This window comes from Myotis yumanensis, unplaced genomic scaffold, assembly GCF_028538775.1.
Source record: "Myotis yumanensis isolate MYYU_CA2020_CCGP unplaced genomic scaffold, mMyoYum1.0.hap1 SCAF_6, whole genome shotgun sequence".
Lineage (NCBI taxonomy): Eukaryota > Metazoa > Chordata > Mammalia > Chiroptera > Vespertilionidae > Myotis > Myotis yumanensis.
Window position 1 is genome coordinate 89,752,721 of NW_027223757.1, and position 20,608 is coordinate 89,773,328.

Below are 20,608 nucleotides of genomic sequence, written 5' to 3' on the forward strand. Positions count from 1 at the left end.
CAAAGGCAGGTGGGAAGGGACAGCTGCCCCCGATAGATTGCTGCTGCTAGAGTTTCAGGGTGACACCAGTAACGATAAGATCTGACACCACGGTTGCCACTGGTCTACTGACTACCACCCATAACATCACTGTGGCCAGTACAGAGTTAACGCGAGAGCACTGAGAGCCAAGGCTAGAGCAGGTACACACCCAGGATGTGACCCATAGGTCTGAGCTATCCTTCCCCTCCCCACCCCGCCACCCCTTCCCCACTTTCCGCAACTAAAAATCCAAGGAAGCAGTTATGCCTTCCTCCCCTCCAGGCTCAATCTCTCTGTCAGCACCAGGAGCTGGGATTTATGGTGTTTCAAGCAGCTTGCTGCTCTGCCCTCACAGGGACAATCGTAACTATTACAGCAGCAATGAGCCCGTATTTCTGCCTGACACACACCCGCCTGCTCCCCTCCTGACAGGGTGCTGAATCAGCTCTCAGCCGGGCTCCTGGCTGCAGTGGAGCCACGCTGCCCGGAGGCAAGGCAGGCAGGGGTAAAGGCAGGCTGCCAGGGCCAACTCACCACCCACCCGGATCTCCACAAAAGACAGCAAATCCTAGCCGCTGCCCTGCGCCCACCTCAACTCCTCAAATCCTCAACTACCCTGCTGGAGTCACTCACCTGACAAAAATCTTCTCCATTTCCTCCAGCCTGTACACCTCCTTCACCCTGAGGGTAGAGGGATGGAGAGAGGACAAAGGCTTCCTGGGGGGTCATTCTTGTCCAGCAGCAGCTGATAGGCAGGAGGCTGTGCCTGTCCTTGCCCTTTGCCTCAGGCCCTGCACCACCAACCCTTCAAAAACATGCCCCCCCTCACCCCCAGCGTGGCTCACTGCTATCCTTCCTACACAAACACTAGCTTTCAGAGCTGCCCAGCATCCTCTCGGGCCCACCCCAGGGCAACTGGGGAGTGCAACTATGGTTATGGAAGGTGGGAGAGAGTGGAAGGGGCTGGCAGACCAAGAGGTCTCTGCCCGCATCCCACCCCAGTTCGTCATTACCATTACAGAGGCTAGACACCAAGGTGCAGGCGCTACCCCACATCTGACCACATGGGATTTAGGCCTTCCTGTAGCAGTTACTTCCCAATAGTCCTCACAGGCCCGTTACATACGGGGCAGCGGGACTCCTACCCAGGGTGCAGGACTCCTGTTTGATGCCCAGGTCTCCACCTCTGGGGACCCCTGAACGCACCCTGGGAACTGCCACTGGGGAAGGTCCCCAGAGACCCAGCAGCCAGGCCGCAAGCAGCAGAGGCAGGGTCCCTGGGAGCTGCCCCTCAGGACCAGGCAGACAGGACAGTGCGAGCACAGGAAGAAACTGCTTTTAGACTTTCTGAGGACATCTTATAAAGTGCATTCTCAGTACTGGATTTAATTTTAAGTAAATTCATATTAAAAATAATAATAATGATTTTGATAAAGTATAAACAGACATCTCGGTCTCTAGTCAGATGAAGTCCCAGAGGAAACAACTTCAGACCCTGGCCCAGCAATGGAAAGCCGGTCTCCATCGTCTGCTCCCCGACTGTCCCACCCACCCCTGCTCCCTCAGGACCCTGGGACTCTCACACGGCCTAACAAGGCAGCACACCCTGGCCTTCTTCCCAAGCAGTAAGGATCCCACTCCTTCAAACCATCCTTCTCTTTTTCACATTCAAAACTCCCATTCTTTCTGGGCCCTTTTCTCACTGGAAAAGAATGAAAAGGCCAGGTGATATGCTAAGACTACTCGTGTGAATGAATGCATGACGCTCAGAGGTGTGAGCTCGCAGAAGCACGAGCGCCGAGCGTCGACATAAATGAGGACAGAGCATCGTCGTGAATGAGGACATCTAAGCCCTCGGCAGGAATCTCGTGGAGGTTCGCTCACTGTGACCAGCAGGATGGGGTGAAGGGGCCACCTATCTAGCACCCCCAAACAAAGCACTCATCAAGGGCAGTCTGATCGCTAACACCAACTTCGTCTGGTCCCGACACTGGGCCCTCCCATCCCCTCAGGACAGGGAAGGAGGCAATGGCCAGAAAGCAGCAGTAAGGAAAGGGTTTGGGGAGGAGGAAGATACGCTTACCTGATGGGATTCATGTCAGGCCGACTAGGCTTGGAAACAGCTTTCACAAACTTCTCAGCAAGCTGAATTCTACAATCCAAACAATCACTCAGACCCAAGCCCGGTGCCTCCAGCCGGACCCCACCCCAGGGCATTTTCACGGCTCCAGGCTCCAACAGAGAACACTCCTGAATCTGCAGCAAACTGCTCCAAGAGGCAGCTCTCATGTCCCCTGGGAACTCACCCTGCCCCTGTCCACTGATGTCTGTCTGCACGCCCTCTCCCTCTCTCCGGATTCTGATCTCTAATCTCGCTACATCTTGGTTGGTTCCCTGAAGTGTGTCTTCAGCGGAGCCCAGGCGCCGCCTCCAGAACTTCTATGTCATCTGTACTGGACATGTCCGTTCTATCACCCCAACCACAGGTGCCAGATGAACCAACTCAGAGTGACATCAGCATCCTGGTGCAAGACGTCGCTGCTTTTTGTCCCTCCTTTCACTCCTTTCAACAAAAGTGCTTCTGGAGTTGTGGGCTCCAGATGAACTGACTTCAGTGGGACCACCACGCATAAGACATGTTCCTCAGAGAAGACCCTTCTCCCCATAAGGTTACCCTCTTATTCAACCTGAACACAAATATCTCCTGTGATCTGAACAGCTGTAGCAAAACAGGAGTGTGCGTATCTGCGAGCAGCAAGGCCCAAGCCCTAGCAAATTCTGAAGTGCCAGCGCCAATTCTCACCCTGCCCTTGGGTGGAGGAAGGGAACTCGAAGAATGCCCTTAAGCAGAGGTGGCCTGGTGAAGGGCCAAGGCCTGGAGACTGCTGCCACAGAGGACCCCTATCCCACCCCACCCTCCTCCCCTCCCCCAGGGCCCAGGTCAGACCGCTGGTTAAAGTGCTGCTCCCGCACGTCGCTGCCATTCAGCACGAGGACATCGAGGATGTGGATGGCACTGATCTTCCGCTGGGCCTTCCCCTAGAAGGACAAGTACACTGCCCACCGTGCCAGGCATCGGCCAGGGGCCCACTCCGCCCACCACTGTACCTACAGCCGGGGAAGGGTAGGGCTCTAAACACAGGGTATTTCTTTTGCCTCCCTCCCAGCTGATTCTCAGCCTGGATTGGTGAGGCTCCTGAGCACACAGAGAGCTGAGGCTCTGGGTGATGACCCCCATGAATCTCAAACCGGTGAGGCTGCCACCATGGTGCTCCAGCCAAGGGCCTGGCTTCCCACCCTTGTCAACTGTTCCCACGGACTGTTCTGAAAGTCACCCATCTGCTGTAACATCCAAAGCTCGTGGGAAAGTTGCTTCTTTCCGAAGGGTTCCCTGGTTAAAAACTAAATCAGCAGCTAAAAAACACCCAGCAGGCCCACCAGGCCTCAATGCAGAGATGACCAAGGTTTTCTCCTTCGCACATGGAGACTGGTCCTTCCTACCTGAACATACCATGCCAACTGCTTCAGGGGAAGGAGTAATCAGCAGGTTTTCCCCGGCCCTGGGTGGAACAGTCAAGCACCACATACACTATAACCCCACTAACTTGGGAGAAAGGCCAGGCTCAGCTGTGCCCGGGTTCCTAGCTGGCAGGGCCAGGACACAGGAGCAGAACCACCTCTGACCTCCCCTTTCAGCTCATGGACGATCTCCACAGAGAGCAGAGTGTCCCGGGGCAGCTCTGTCTTCAGGTCCAGCTTGACCCAGCGGTCTGACTGGCGGCCGTCCCACGTGTAGATCTGTGACTTCTACGGGTAGAGAGAAAGGGCTGGGTCAGGCAACCATGGAGATCGAAGGGTGAGAGGATCAGTCCTAAAAGGGCTTCTAGTTGGTGGCTACAGCTGATGTCAGAAGAAAATGTCTAGATCCGTGGCTTGTACTTCAGTGATAAGACACTGTGTCCTCCACAGCCTCAGTACTGGTGTGGGGAACAGACCCAGGGCACCATTCAAAAGGCCTAAGTCCATGACTAGTGGCCCCCAAGAAAGATCTGGCTTAGTGTATATGTCTGAGGTGGGTTTGGTAAAGGGTCCATACAGCAGAGGGGAGAAAAGAAAGTAACAGAAAAAAAGGTAAAGTGTGAGAGGACATAGAGAAAGTGAGGAAGAAGAGAGAAAATTACATAGAAAGACAAGTCGGAGTGGAAAGAAAGCAAGGATGACTTGACCTAATCAAGTAACATACAGAACTGCCAAAGATTTCCCTGCTCACACCTGAGGGAAACCCAAGGCCCCAGGTAAGTCCAGGTTGTGTCTTTGCAAGAAGGGATGACATGGGGTGGTGGTGTTGCAAAGAAAAGACTACATAGCCCTGGCCAGTTTGGCTCAATGGATAGAGCATTGGCCCGTGGACTGAAGGGTCCTGCGTTCGATTCCAGTCAAGGGCACATACCCTGGTTGTAGGCTCGATCCCCAGCCCTGGTCAGGGTTTGCAGAAGGCAAACAATTGATGTGTCTCTCTCTTATGGATGTTGCTCCTCCTGAGACAACTTATGGATGTCTTTCCTCCTCCCTCCCACTCTCTCTAAAAATCAATGTGAAAATATCCTCAGGTGAAGATGAACACAAAAAAAGTAAGAATTACATAGGCTCAAGCCAGATGGGCCTGCTGACCATCCTACTAGCTCAGGAAGCTCCATATGACAAGGCAAGAGGCAGTGTTCCCATTAGCAATGCAGAGATGAGTAAGCAAATACATAAATAAATGAAAGAATGAATGAAAACAGCTAACTCAGGAAAAAAGGAAGTGAAGTTTCATGAACTAGCTTCCCTGGGTTAAAGCCCAAGTTCCTTGGTACCATGAGAACATGCACTGAGTGGCAGGCAGCTGTCCAGATTCCCAGAAGCAAGTCCCTGTCCTCGCTGGGCAGGAAACCCGCTGCACTTACCCCCAGGCCCAGGAGGAACTTCTGCTCACTGCCAGACACCATGCAGCGGTAGTCGAGCACTGGGCGGATCTTCTCCAAGGTTTTGGAGGTGAGCAGCGTGGGCTTATAGCTGAAGATGTCGATCTCAGTGCCCTGCAGCCCCGGGTCAGAGAAAACACGGCTGGGTTGGGGGAAGGGATAGGCGCTCAGTATGGGTGTGGGTGCCTGTACAGGAGTAGGGCAGGCTGGGAAGGTGAGGGGCAGGAAGCACATGCTCTCTGAAACATCCCTCGCACCCCAGCTCTCCCTAACCAAGCACTAACTGCGATTCCATCTGCCTGGAGTGTTCCTTTAGGACCGGTTAGGGGAGGCTGGGAAAGGAAACCACACCAAGCCTCCAAGTACAGATGGATTTACCTGAGCTATAAGGAAATGTCACCAGCATATAAAAGTCACCCTTTCAACAAAACTGAAGGCAAGGACTTGCCAGCATTCAATTTGAGAGCAAATAAGTGATCTCTCTGGCCCATTCAGAAAAACGGACACATGCTATTCTTTTGAGGCCATCTTCAACCTCATTCTCGAAATCAGCGCAATGGCCCATGACCTGGGCCAGATTCAAATGAAACCCAGGGAAGAGCTGGAAGGCGGATGGTAGAAAAAAAGGCAGAAGAATTCCAAGGACCAGGTCATCAGAAACAGGACAGGGAGCCTAGGGTTAGGCCAGACCCATTACAGAGCTCTCCTGGAAGCCCCTCAGCCCTCTGCCCAGCTCCCCTGCCCCAGTTCAACCCAAAATTCATTTCTCCTCTGCAGGCAAATCTCACGGGACCCAATATTTGCCAGCACCATCACCTGGTCGGCAGGAATGCTGAGCACAACATATCTCAGGACAAGAATCTTCAGGGAGCCTGATGGGTTTTCGGGGACTCAACACCCTACACCCCAGGTTCCCACTCATCCCAGCCCCCGGAGCCGGTGGTGCCTGCACAGCCCTCTGGAAGCCAGGCATCTGGGGTCTCAGTGAGACCTCCCACATCTAGAGTCAGGCCTCTCTGACTTTATTTTCATCAGACACCAAACTTACCTGGATCAGCTCAAAGAACTTAGACTTCGGGTCCGAGGAGGAAGGAGCCACACGAGCCTGGTCCGGGATCTGAAAACAGGCAGCAGAGAGCTTTGGTTTTCAAATGGACTTTTGACCAAGCCTGTGTTAGTCTACGTGAGTGAGGGGGTAGGTCAGACTGGGGAAGAGCAGACGGCATGTAGCACAGGAGGCTAGAAAGAAGGGGTGGAGGTGGGTAATGCAGTCACCGCTCCCTTTCAGGCCCTGTGGTAGCACACCCCACGTGCCACTTCCCTTTCTCTGGGGCTGTCTATGGTCACGGTTGCTACACAGAGCCACCAGCGGCAAAATCAGGCCTGTTCACACACCACCTTTGTCCTTTATGACCCAGCTATAGGGCCCAACTGGCAGTGAAAGGCCCAAGGAGGTAACACCAGCAATGCTGAGACTGCCAGCTCTGGAATGCTGTGTGGGTAGGCAGACATTTACATGGGGCGACTGGGAATCAAACCTATTCTTCTTTACAGCTTCCCTGCCCTGGAGCACCCCCCTGGGGACTGGAGTCAAGATGCTCACCCCCCACAGACGGAGGCACTGTTTCCGGATCTCTGCCTGCCGAGGCTCACTCAGGGTCCTGGGAAAATGAAGCCGGCAAGTGATTGGAGACTGCGTGAGGTACAAGTGTACCTCCTGTGCACCCCTCAGAAGCCCAGAGAGGAAGCCCATGAAGGAACGTGTGCACACGCACAGAGGCCGTGCTGCCGTTAGCCCAGATGCCTGTCACACGCACACGGCTCTGCCTCTTGCAGACGGGAGCTCAGATGTACAAAATGGACGACCCCCCCCCCCCCTTGACACCACGAAGGGAAAGGAGGCGGCCACCCTCCTGACCTCTGGCTGCAGGGTCCCTCACACCCTTCCTCCAGTGACCCAGCGCGACATTCTGGCTCCTCCTCTGCTCACACAGGCCAGTGAGTCCATCCCAGTGGACATCACTAGGCCTCAGAAAGCTAAATTAGCTTATGCTTGCCCCTGCCAGAGGTCTTCCCTAACCAGCCCTACCTTTCCTCTCTGACCACTCTTTATTCTGGGTCTCCTGAGTTATGTATTCTACACCCTCTGATACACTGTTAATAACTTCTCCTGCATCCTTCTCCTAGGATACTCTCACCTTCCCAAAGACATCATAAAGTCTTTGAGGACAAGGTTCATGCCATATGCTTCTCTGGCATCCTTCACAGGCCACAGCAGAGTAGGAGATAAAAGAGCACATATTTTTAAACGTTTGTTGAAATGAAATAAACAAAGAGCTCAGGGGGAGGAGCAAAACCAAGAGCTCTTCCCTTGAAGTAGATGAATCCTGTAAAGGGGGCAGGACTCACGTGTCTTGAACAAAGGCATGGATTTTGGCCAGAGCTTTGATCTGCAGACTACAGTGGCTAGAAGGAAAAAAAAAAATCTTGATCTCAGAGGATTACCAAGAGATAGCCAAAAGACATCAGGACAGAGACGTTTAGCAGGAACACTGACCATCTATATTTGGGGGAGGGGCTGGAGAGTTAAAGAGAAACCCCTCAACCACAGGCCAAAATACAGTTACATGGGACAATTGAGTTCAACCCGTCATACAATCAAACCCCAAGTCCTGCTAAAAGCAAGGTTTTGATCCCATCCTTACTAACGTGGAAGTGGTGAACTGATTCTAAATAAAGCAACAACAAAGCCCAGACCCAGTTTACAGACTAAACTGACTCAACCCACCTACACTAACAGCTGCCCTTCCTACTCTAGTCTCTATTGTTCTTTTACATACACTTTCTGACATTTAAAAAAAAAGTATGAGACATGATAAAGCCAGAAAGTGTGACCCATTGGCAAGAGGGAAAACAGTTCAATAGAACAAGACCCAGAGATGGTTCAAATGTTGAAATTACCAGACAGGGCCTTTAAAATAACTGAAAACCATGTCAAAAAGATCTACTGGGAAAGGTATATAACATTAGTAAGAAGATGGAGAATATCAGCAGAAATATAGAAACTATATTTTTAAAAAGGAAATAAGGCCTGGCCAGGTCGCTCAGTTGGTTGGAGCGTTGTCCCGTACATCAAAAGGTTGCGGGTTCAATACCAGGTCAGGGCACATTCAATCCCCCAGTTGTGGAGCATACAGGCGGCAACTAATTGATGTTTCTCTTGTTCTTTTTCTCTCTCTCTCTTTCCCCCTTCCTCTCTCTAAATCAATAAACATATCCTTGAGTGAGGATATAAAGAAAAGCAAAAAATAATAATAATAATAATAATAATAGACATGAAATATATATTAGAGATAAAGAATGATTTTGATGGGCTCATCAGCAGACTGAACACTGTAGAGGAAAGAATCAGTGAACATGAGGGAAGACAGAAACTCAAACTGAAACATAAAAAGATAAAAAAGTGAAAACTATAATAGCTCTGTGGACAATAACAAGCAGTTTAACATAAATATTAACTGAAATCTCAGAGAAGAGGAAAGAATAGGACAAAAATATTAACAAGTTAATAGCTAAGAATTTCTCCAAATTGATAAATGAAATCAATCTATAGACCCAAGGTAAAAACCCTAAGCAGAATCCATACAAAAAAACACACAACACATATAACCACATCATGGTCAACATGCTGGGAACAAAGTTCATCATGAATGCAATCACAAGAGAAAGGACACTGACATACAGGCAAACAATGGTGAGAATAATGGCTGACCTCTCATCAGAAGAAAGGAAAGCAGAGAACAGTATCTTTAAAGTGCTGGGGGAGAAACATTGCCAACTTTGAAACCTGTATCTAATGAAAATATCCTCAAAAAGTGAAAGGGAAATCAAACATCAAAAGACAAAAGCTGAAGGAATTAGTCTCCAGCAGACTCGTTCTACAAAAACAGACTAAAAGGCTCCTCTCCAGCCCGGCCTGGGCCCTGGTCCGGGCGCATGCAGGAGACAACCAATCGATGTGTTTCTCTCACATTGATGTTTCTCTCTGTCTTTCTCTCTCTCTTCCACTCTCTAAAAAATAAATGGAAAAATATCTGCGGGTGAGGATTAATAACAACAATACAAAAAAAAAATAGACTAAAAGAACTTCTTTAGGGTGAAAAAAAACGATTCCAAATAGAAACCTGGTTCTGCAGAAAGGAATGAAGAACACCAGAATGGGTAAATATGTTAGTAAATATCAAGGAACCTTCAAAAATAATTAGATGTACAAATATAAGAGCTGTGTATATCTTTAAATCTCTTTAAAAGATTATATACTGCTTAAAATAAAAATAATGGCAATGTAAAATATGGTTTTCTATAAAACAAAAGCACAAAGGAAGGAAAACTGTAAATGCATGTTTACTGTGGTATGGTTCTTACATTGTTCATGAAGCAGAATACTTTTTGAAGATAAACTATGATAAATTAAAGATGCACACTGTGATCTCTAGAGTTAACAACTAACACATTACACACAAAAGGCATAAAAAGAAAAAAATCCAAGGTGATAAAAAGAATTACTACAAAAAAATACTGAATTCACTCCCCCAAAAAGGAAGGAAGGAACAGAGAAATAAGTAAAAGGCAGGATAAACAGAAATCAAACAACCAAGACAGAGGGTTTAAACCCAAACAAAGCAACAATTACAGTCCTTGAAATATACTAAACACCCCATTTAAAAGGTAGAGACTGTCACAATGGATAAAAAGGTTAAGACTCAACCATATGTTATTTACAAACACAAAGACAACCTGAAAATAAAAGAACATAAAAAGATAAACCATGTAAATACTGAGCAAAAGAAAGCTGATGTGGCTCTATTGATATCACAAAGTAGACTTCAAAACAAAGAGTATACTACAAATAAAGAAGGACATTTCATAATGACAAGAGGTTAATTTATTAAGACAGAATAATCTTAAGTGTGCATGTGCCTACTAATAACAAAGATCCCAAATATATGAAGCAAAAACTAGCAAAACTAAAGAAATAGACAAATCAGCCCTAACCGGTTTGGCTCAGTGGATAGAGTGTCGGCCTGCGGACTGAAGGGTCCCAGGTTCGATTCCGGTCAAGGGCATGTACCTTGGTTGCGGGCACATCCCCAGTGGGGGGTGTGCAAGAGGCAGCCAAATCGATGTTTCTCTCTCATCGATGTTTCTAACTCTCTATTCCTCTCCCTCTCCCTTCCTCTCTGTAAAAAATCAATAAAATATATATTTCAAAAAAAAGAAATAAACAAATCATAATTGAACAATCATAACTGAAGACTTTAACAGCCCTCTTTAAGCTACTGACAGAATAAGAAGTGAAATATCAGTTTAAGATGTAGAAGATTTGAAAATCACTATGAACCAACTTGACCAAATTAACATTCATAAAACACTATACTCAACAACAGCAGATGGAACATTCACCAAGACAGATCATATGATAGGCCATAAAAAAAGCCTCAATAAATTTCAAAGGATGAAAACCATATAGAGTATATTCTGAGTACAATGGGACAAAATCTAATAGGTATCTTGGAAATCCCAAAATATCTAGATATTAAATTTCACGTATCTCATAATCCATATATCAAAGAATAAGGGAAATTTTAAAAATATTTTGAACTGTACAATGATGAAAAAAGATAACATACCAAAATGTGGGAGCTAAGCAGTCCTTAAAATAAATTTTAATATGGTTACATTTAAATGCTATATATAAGTGATTAATTAAATAGAATAAAATTATTAATTCCTTTATTCTTCTTACTTTTTGGGCTTAATTTGCTCTTCTTTTTCTAGCTACTTTGATTTTAGACTCTTTTTCTTTTAACATATTTATGTATTAATAATAGTATAAAGGGAAATCTATTTCATTTAAATATACATATATATTTAAACCACTTAAGAATGTCAAAAGAATACAGATTTAGAGACTGATATCCTTTATAAACAAAGACACAAAAATTATTAGTAAAAAAATTAGTAAATCAAATGTAGCATTATATGACCAACTCGAGTGTATGCAAAAATGCAAGAATTGGCCAGGCCAGCGTGGCTCAGTGGTTGAGTGTCAACCTATGAAGCAGGAAGTCATGGTTCGATTCCCTGTCAGGCCATATGCTCGGGTTGCGGGCTCGATCCCCAGTGTGGGGCGTGCAGGAGGCAGCTGATCAATGATTCTCTCTCATCATTGATGCTTCCATCTCTCCCCCTCTCCTTTCCTCTCTGAAATTAATAAGAATATATTTTTAAAATAAAATGAAATAAATGCAAGATTTGTTTGCCATCTGAAAATCATCAATGTAATACACTGTAAATGAAAGAAAAAAATAATTTCTATAGATACATAAAAAATATCTGACAAAATTAAACATCTATTTATGATAAAAAACCTCAGCAGACAAAGAATAGAAGAAAACTTGGACAATCTGATAAAAGGCAACTACAAAAAACCTAAGCTAACATCATACTTAATGGTTAAACATTTTACACTTAAAATCAAGAACAAGGGTAGGATATCTGTTCTCATCACTTCATCACCATACTGGAGGAGCCAGTAAGTGCAATGAGGCAAGAAAAGAACAGAATTACCATTAAGATCCAGCAATTCCACTTTTGGTATTTCTCCAAAAGAATTGAAACCAGGATACTGAAAAGGTATCAGCACCCCATGTTCACCGTAGCACTATTCACAACAGCCAAGATGTGGAAACAATCTTAATGTCCACTAACAGATAAATGGATAAAATTACCCTATTTGCCCTCCCCCCAAGAAACTACTTCTACTGACTCATTGCTGCTATATAACTCTCCAAGCTACTTCAAAAAACTTTTTTCTAATGCTTGCCACCTAGAAAACTGAGCCAACTGTCACAACTTTACATTATTACCACTAATGAGATGGAGGAAAATAATTAAACAAGGTTAAAAACAAAAAACACCAGCATTCAGATCACCCATCAGGGGAACTCATGAACTGGCAAAAACTTTGGTACCAGAACCTCCAAAACATGTTGTATCTTACGTTCTAGCCTCCTCCTGCCTCCAACAAGGCTGTAACCATGATGGCCTTTTACAAACAGAAGCAATTAAAGTGAAATTACTGCTGCCTCCAGGGACACAGAGCTGCTGTTAGATTTCACTACCATACCATCAGGCTCCCATGGGCATGGCTATGGCAGCCAGGCTCCCGCCAGCCACCCTTTTGACAGGGCACGGGAGCAGGATGAAGGTCCCCAAGGTATTCTTAAGTCCTAGGAGGCCCTAGAACAAGCAGACCAATCCCAGTTACCAATTTTTCAGGGTTGACAAAATGATACCAAGAGCCAATCATTTTAGTCCTTCATTCTCTGATCTTCCTGGTGGTGCCAGCAAAAAACACCTGGTTTGCTTACCTTTCATTGGACCGTATCATGTAGTCGGTAAATTCATGGTCTCCCTTGATCACCTCCACGGGAACCACAAGGTTGACATCGGAATCGGTGTTCCGCAGCTGGTTGAGTTTAATATTGACTGAGAAGAGGTACTCGCGCACGTCATCTATGCCCACCTTCAGGCCCTTGCACACCACATACCTGGCAGGAGAAACCCTGTCACTCCACTGAGCAAGCACCTCCCGGCCAATCTTCCTCCTCTCCAAGCCCCTTGCTGAGTCATGAAGCTCAACAGCCCTAAGTCTATGCACAAAGAACAGCCCAGACTCTGTGCTGCAGAAGTTCACCTCAAGTTCTTCCTTTTTCTGTTGGACTGTATGTCCTACTCTTTATGACAGTGGTTCCCAACTGCCCTCTGCCAGGCTGGAGGGGTCGAATTTAACAGACTCATCAATTAGACTCTCTCATTGATTTTTAACAAGCCACCAAGAATTCAGATTGGCCACATCTCTCATATTGTGCATGGGCACTGTGTCCCACCTGGGATGCCAACAGTGCTCCTGGCTGGTGACCCCCCTGCCCTGACCCAACCCATGTCTCTCCAGGTTTCCTTCTACTGACCACCTTCTCCCTCCTGGGCAAGCCAAGGATCCCCCACATAAGGTTGGTGAACAGGCTTGTGGAGAAGGAGGCAGAGGCTGACTGGCATATCACAGGACCGGTAAGATCCAAATCCTGACCCCCCTTGACTCTAATCACTTCTTTAAAGCCAAGGCTTTTAATGTAGCCTGAGTGGCCACGCCAGAGAGATGTACCAGGTCTTATGTTCTGACATTTAGCCAACTAGTCTGATGAAAATGGAGAGGAAAACCTCACCTCTCTGAGTTGGCAGGACGGCTGGTAATCGGCTTAAAGAGACAAACTCGTTCAAAGCAGCAGTACAGCAGGTAGATAAGCCCCACGCTGAATGGTGTGAACAGGTCGAAGGTTTTACAGATGAAGTGACCTCCTGGATTACAGAGAAAACACCAAGAGCAGTCAGTGGTTCTAGTCCAGGAGGTGGGTAAGGTAATCTCAGGGAGTAAATATGACCAAGTCAGGGGTTCGGAACCTGGGTCCATTAAAAGTCAGAGGCAACTTAAGGGGGAGACTGAGCTTTAGAGGGACTTGGAGGATTCTATAGCACTTTCTTCCCTAAATTCCTCATTCAGCTACCTGTCACCTGACATAGAACTTTTTTTAACTTCCAAGCCAACGCTTATGCATGCTCTTATCCAGCAGGGCCTCTAGTGGGTCCCGGGGTGGGGAGACAGCAGAGGAGTGTCACCTGTCCGGACAACAGAAAGCGCCATGAGGAACTGGCAGAGCAGCAGCTGCTTGCTGAGGATCTCCTGCAGGTTCTCCTGGCCCTCCACGGAGAAGCCCTGAAATGGAGCACAAGGATCGGGGTGGGAACCAGAGTGATGAAGACTGAAAGGCATCCCTACCTCATCTTCATGATTTCTTCAAGTGTTTTCATTGCTCTCCACCACCTGACTGATAGAGACACAGCTCGGCATTTGAATTACTTTGGCCCGGTCACATGGCTCATTACAAATAGGACCCAGGCCTGATGACTGGACCAGTGCCATTTCCAGGGGGTGGAACCAACTCTACTTTTCCAAGAAGATGGTCCAAAAAATTATAAAACTCGCTTAAGAATCCAAGGGAAGAGTAAGACAGAACAAAGGCAAAACACTGGCTAGTCACAGGCCAACTGCAGGACAGGAAACAGAAAGCCCGGTGAGTCTGACGAGGCCTGGGAAGCACGTATGGCATGAGTGCTTTGCCTGGGCTCACTCAGCCTCTGTACTGCCCACTGGACAGGCCCATTTGGTGACAGGAGAAAAGTCAGCAAAACTCTGACAGACAGTGACCTCTCTTTCTCTGCTGATGAAGGATTTTCTCACAAAACCCATTCTCCTGTCCCAAGACCATGAAGCCTCTACTTCTAGCTGGCAGGATCTCTGGCCAGGGTGTTTGTTTAAAGAATGCAGGTACTTTGCTATTCCTGGAGTGGTTTCCCTCCCTGTCAGAGTCCAGCAGAGAGCAGAGAGCCAAGCTCAGAGCAAGGAAAGGAGGCCAGGGGCTGGGGGCCTGGAATAGGGCAGATCTTTAATGGGCACAGTTTTAATTCTGCAAAATGAAAACACTCTGAAGATCTGTTTCAGGACAATGTTAATATATTTAACCCTACTGAACTGTACACTTAAGAATGGCTGAGCTGTTCAATTTAAGTTAGGTGTTTTTTACCATAATAATAATAATAAGTAAATGAGGCTGTCATCTGTTAAGTTGGCCCCAGCAAGGCCAGGTCCCCCTGACTCAGTCCTAGGAAGGTAATAGCTAAGTGACCCAAAATAAAAAATGTTGGCCGAACCGGTTTGGCTCAGTGGATAGAGCGTCGGCCTGCGGACTCAAGGGTCCCAGGTTCGATTCCGGTCAAGGGCATGTACCTTGGTTGCGGGCGCATCCCCACTGGGGGGTGTGCAGGAGGCAGCTGATCGATGTTTCTCTCTCATCGATGTTTCTAGCTCTCTGTCCCTCTCCCTTCTTCTCTGTGAAAAATCAATAAAATATATTTAAAAAAAAAAAAAAAATGTTGAGCAATGTATTCCAAATTTATAGATGCTCCTCAAAATGCATGCCTGTTTATAGGGTAAATCAAAAAAGAAGACAAACAAAAACCCAGCCCAGGTTACCAGCCTACAGTGCCGAAGCAGAAAGACAATCCCTGAGTTGCCCCTCTAGCTGCCAGAGTGCAACGGCTGCCTCCCACGCACTATCAGACCCCTGCAGCTGCTCACCCGGAGCAGCGCCCCCCCCCCCTCCATCCCCCCTCCCCCCGCCTATGTTGTTCCCTGCTGTGCACAATGCTTCCAGACCCTATGCTGACACCCTGCACATTCCTTCACCTTCCCACAGCTAATACTTGAAAGGCCACCCAACTTGCTCCAGAGCTCTCTCTCAACTCTAGCCATGTGACACTGGAGCAACTGCCACATTCTCTGTCCTTCCTCTAGGCCAAGCAGTGGCTCACTCAGGAAAGACTATCTGCCACGTCACCCACTAGGTGGGAACGCTGCAGTGGGCTCCCCTCAGTGCCTCCAGCGGCTGCCCAAGGAACAAGGCTCCTTGAATATTCACTTTAGCCCAGCCACTGGCAGCCTCCAGTGGGTCCCCCGAGCTGCTGCCTTCGTTTCTGTGGTCATCTATCAGCCCATCCCCAGGCCTCTGCCAGGAGCAGCGCCCGGTGACAAATGATGGAAAGGTGCTTCCCAGTTAGTTCTGCGTAGTTCGTCTCTTTTGCTGTGTCTCACAGCCGACCGAGACCCTTTGAAGAAATGAGCTGAGAAGGGCCACCTCCTCCACGTAAACATCCCTCCTTGGCAAAGTTGTCATTGAAAATATGTACAAAAAAATAAAACTTACATCATAAATCCCCTACTACCTAAATAGTGAGCTAGCACCTCCGAGGGCAGCTAAAGGGCGAATAAAACAAAACAAATGCAATTCTCAAGCCTCTAAGGAGAAAAACCCCTAAAGCACAGCCTATGGAAAACGGGTCACCTACCCCATCGGCCATCAGAAAGTGGACACCCTTTCGATCTGTGTTATCCAGGACAAAATTCCGAAAAGCAGTGATGTTCTCTGGGCGGGTGATGTCTCCATCTCCATCGATCCCACCCTCGCCTGCAGGACACAAGATCCAATTAACCTCATCGGGCCTGTGCATCCCAAGAGCTGGGACATGAGCTCTCTGGGGCTGTGAAAAAGGTACCAAGTGGGCCTTGAGTTCCAGGAGAAAAGCCCCTGTGAGGAGCAGCTCATGGCAGGACCCCCCTGCAAAGCTGCCTTACAGTGATGGGCAGGAGGCAGACACAGGGCCCTGCTGCATGGAATAAAGCAGAGATGACAAGGAGTTAACCAGCCAAAAGTCATCAACTGAATAGAGGGCCTTCCTCCTCAAGCCCAAAGTTGTGTTTAAAGCACCTACATTTCAGAACCAATTTTGACCTTTTTTTTGGCTAATCCTCACCTGAAGGTATCTTTTCCCATTGATTTTCAGAGAGTGGGAAGGAGTGGGGGAGAGAAACATGGTCAAGAGAGACACACATTCCATTGGTTGCCTCCTGCATGCGTCCCAACCAGGGCCGGTGATTGAACCTGCAACCCAGGTATGTCCCCTTGACTGGGAATCGAACCCAAGACCCTTTGGTCCGCAGGGCGATGCTCTAACCACTTAGCTACACAGGCCAGGGCCCAATATTGTCCTTTTACTAAGCACTGTTAAAAAAGGACTTGGGCCCTAGCTGGTTTAGCTCAGTGGATAGAGCGTCAGCCTGTGGACTCAAGGGTCCCGGGTTCGATTCCAGTCAAGGGCATGTACCTTGGTTGCAGGCACATCCCCAGTGTGGGGTGTGCAGGAGGCAGCTGATCGATGTTTCTCTCTCATCGATGTTTCTAACTCTCTATCCCTCTCCCTTCCTCTCTGTAAAAAATCAATAAAATATATTTAAAAAAAAAAAAGGACTTGGGATCTGGTGCCAATCACAACAATCAAGCCAGGGTGTGTGAGGGGACTGCTACAGGGCAGCTGAGCTGCCTGTTATCAGTACTTTTCACACCCCCACCCAAGGCTGGTATGTTAATGACCCTGCCAGTTCTCGGTCAGAGATCAGGCAATTTCATTATCTCCTGTCACCAGAGAAGAAAGGAGGAATGCATATGGCCTGGATGCAAGTGTAACCTGTACCCCACAGGCCTGGGCACAAAGGGACAGACTAGGGGGAACCAAGACCTTCATGACATGGTCTGGGAGACCTGGGAAAGAAAACATGGCAAGTGGATAATAGCTGCTTCTGACCTACGTCTCCACAGAGAGCTGTCCCATAGCCCGAGTACCCTCCTCTGTGTCCCTACCGTAATAAGGTTCAAAGAGTTCACTGGAGGCCGAGTAGAAGTCCTCCAGCTTAAAGTCATTCGGGCCCTTTAGAGTCATGCCAAAGCCCTTCGCGTGCCACTTCTTCCTCCACAGCACATACTCCGAGAAGCCACCGGGCCCTGCACAGACGTCAGCAAAGTACAGAAGCTCCGCTTCCCGATCCTTCACCAGTGGTCTCTGCAAAGGCCAGGGGAGGACAGGAGAAGGGAAAAAAGATGGCTCAATGGTAGGAAGGAGAAGGCAGCAGTGAAATCAGCCTTTCCCCAAGCACAACGCAGAGTCCCCGCCAGGCCACACACCCAGCAAGTGTATCCCGGGACCATCACCCGCCCCAAAATACCCGGATGCCTTTCACACCACCAGGCCTAGCTCAGATTCCTAATGAAAACATCTTAATGGGCACCTGGGTGTGCACTTTTTGTTTCTCATTATCTTCACCATATCCTGCCTTACATGAGTCCTTGAACAGAATAGACACTACATCCCCCCATTACAGACAGGGGAAAAAGTCACAAAGCGTGCTGTTCCCAGCCATCTGCAACAAAGCTAATCAGAGTCCAGTCAGCCTGACTGCTAGACTCAGGTCTTCCTGTCCAACCCAGCGTGGGGAGCCCTGCCGCCCCCCATCTCAGCCACAGCGCCCATCTCTCCAGACCACAGTGTCCACTTCCCTGCTCCCTCCCCATCCTCCTCGGCACTCCCTTTTTTTCAATTAACTTTTTATTTTGGAATATTTTTAGATTTACAGAAAAGTTGCAAAGACAGAATTCTCATATACCCTTCACCCAGTTTCCAGTTTTACTAATACCTTACATTGTCAAAACTAAGAAGCCAACATGTACACTGCTATTCACTAAGCTCCAGACAGGATTCCGATTTCACTAGAGTCCTTGTTCTGTTCCAGGATCCAATGCAAAATACCACAGTGCATTTAGTCTACACCCCTTTCTCCTTCTCTACATCCCTTTCTTCTCCTGTCTTTGCCCCTCTGCTAGCCAGGGGCCTGGGGCAGTGCACAGCTGGGAGCTGACAAAAGAGAGAAAAGGAGACACCAGTGTGCAGCTTCCAGGCAGCCCTCGGAGCACCCACCCACCTCAGGAATAACTGTATTACAATAATCATTTGAATTTGTATTGGATTATAATTTTGGCCACCTGAGTAGCTTTAACTCTTATTAATATAAAATTCATCCTCAGCCCTAGCTGGTTTCAGTGAGTGGATAGAGCGTTGGCCTGCAGACTGAAGGGTCCCAGGTTGTGGGCTGGATCCCCAGTTGGGGCGTGGAGGAGGCAGCCGATCAATGATTTTCTCTCATCATTGATGTTTCTATCTCTCTCTCCCTCTCCCTTCCTCTCTGAAATCAATAAAAATATATTAAGAAAATAAATAAAATTCATGCTGAACGAAGCATCGACCTGTATTGTGTGTTTACACTTCCTTTTACACACCTGGGCCCTAGATGGTGAATTCTACTTGCCCAGACCCTCCACAGCAGAGAGGAGGTACCATCTATACCAGTGACAAGAGGCTGAGCTCTAGAGTGGGTGGCGGGAGGACACTGATGACCATCAGCAGGGAGGGGCTCAGGCAGCTCAGCCTTTGCTCTCTACAAGCTGCCATGGCTGGGTGCTTGTCCAGAGCTCTGCAACTGCTAGATCCAGACCAGAATGCTTTAGGGGAAAGTTGTAAGAGAGGAATGGAAAACTAATGTGCACAACCCAGTCCACTTCTAGGTGACAAGGGCCTTCCCTCTGAGGATGGCTATCTAGCTTTATCAAAACAGTGAAAAAAAGTTTTTGGAAAAAGTAGCTTTAGCTAAAAATAAACATTGTCACAAGCCCACGCAGGCATGCTGGGATGCATCAATTCTTTCTCTCCTCCCCCACCACTCTACCCCAGCATTCTTTGTTCCTGAGCTATCAGTTGTTTATATATTTGGATTTTATTTATTTGCTCACAAAAAAAGGCCAAATGGCATTTGCCAAGAACATTATTTTAGCACTTTCCTGACAGCGAGGTAGTAATGAGGCAGGGGTCACAAGTTCAAGGCCTGCACAGACTGGAAAATGGGAAACTAATGTTCCTCACTGCGGGGTGTGCCCTAGCCCCCAGCCCAGGCTCCAGCCCAGGGGTGGACAAATTTTTTGACTCGAGGGCCACAATGGGTTCTTAAACTGGACCGGAGGGCCGGAACAGAAGCATGGATGGAGTGTTTGTGTGAACTAATATAAATTCAAAGTAAACATCATTACATAAAAGGGTACGGTCTTTTTTTTTTTTTTTTTTTTAGTTTTATTCATTTCAAACGGGCTGGATCCGGCCCGCGGGCCGTAGTTTGCCCACGGCTGCACTCCAGCCTCTCTGATGAGCCACTGGCCCAAAGGAAGACTAGGGGAAGGAAGAGGAATGAATCAATTAAAGCATCTCACCTCCAAAACGAGGACATAAATATGATCTCATTTTGTGATTTCAAGACATGTGGCCCTCATAGGCCACAGCCAGATCTTTTCATAGAAAGGACAGCTGGGGTTCTCACCTCTCCCACCTACTGGCTGTGCAGTCAATGGCAAGCACACAATTTATGTCTTTAAGCTCAAGCTTCCTCAACTATAAACTGGAACTAATATAGGTTATTTCTCTCTTTTTTTTTTTAATCCTCATCCAAGGATGTTTTTATTGATTTGAGAGAGAGAGAGAGAGAGAGAAACACAGATGAAAGAAACATTGATCGGCTGCCTACTGTACATGTCCTAATTGGAGAATGAACCCGCAACGTAGGTATGTGCCCTGACTAGGAATCAAATCCACAACCTTTTGGTGTATGGGACAATGCTCCACCTAACTGAGCCACCAGGCCAGGGCTGTAGGTTATTTCCTAAGAGCGTTGCAGGGTTAAATAAATTACCACCCATCAAAAACCTTATAAACTGTAAAATACTAAACAAACCTAAGTTATCAATTCAGCTACATCAACTATCATGGAGTCAGAACTTTGTCCTTTTCCATCTTTTTTCTCTTCCCAATGCCTCAGTGGGCACTTTGTACATGCTGATTTCCTCTAAGACAGCACAGAAACTTAAAGATCTACATTCAGTTTTTGTCTCTTGTTACACTTCAAAACATGTTTTCTTACTTCAACAATATCCCCAGGCACACAAATTCCTAACATAAAGATATATATATATAAGAGCCAGGGGCCATCACATCCGAAACAACCAAACGGAGGA

General features: G+C 47.4%; 1 protein-coding gene across 3 annotated transcripts in view; it reads right to left on the reverse strand.

Annotated features, from left to right (window-relative positions):
• CMTR1 (cap methyltransferase 1) overlaps positions 1–20,608 on the reverse strand; it is a 59,682-nt gene that overhangs the window by 3,157 nt on the left and 35,917 nt on the right. For 2 of the 3 annotated variants that reach the window (XM_070418654.1, XM_070418655.1), the window contains exons 9-21: positions 17,360–17,558; positions 16,011–16,129; positions 13,725–13,821; positions 13,274–13,406; positions 12,419–12,598; positions 7,395–7,451; positions 6,589–6,646; positions 6,034–6,102; positions 4,968–5,099; positions 3,706–3,828; positions 2,969–3,060; positions 2,105–2,173; positions 655–702 (exon numbers count right to left, since the gene is read on the reverse strand). In XM_070418654.1, coding sequence (XP_070274755.1) covers positions 655–702; positions 2,105–2,173; positions 2,969–3,060; positions 3,706–3,828; positions 4,968–5,099; positions 6,034–6,102; positions 6,589–6,646; positions 7,395–7,451; positions 12,419–12,598; positions 13,274–13,406; positions 13,725–13,821; positions 16,011–16,129; positions 17,360–17,558 — 1,376 coding nt within the window. The remainder of the gene's footprint in view (positions 1–654; positions 703–2,104; positions 2,174–2,968; positions 3,061–3,705; positions 3,829–4,967; positions 5,100–6,033; positions 6,103–6,588; positions 6,647–7,394; positions 7,452–12,418; positions 12,599–13,273; positions 13,407–13,724; positions 13,822–16,010; positions 16,130–17,359; positions 17,559–20,608) is intronic. The other variant, XM_070418656.1, reaches the window with a different exon arrangement.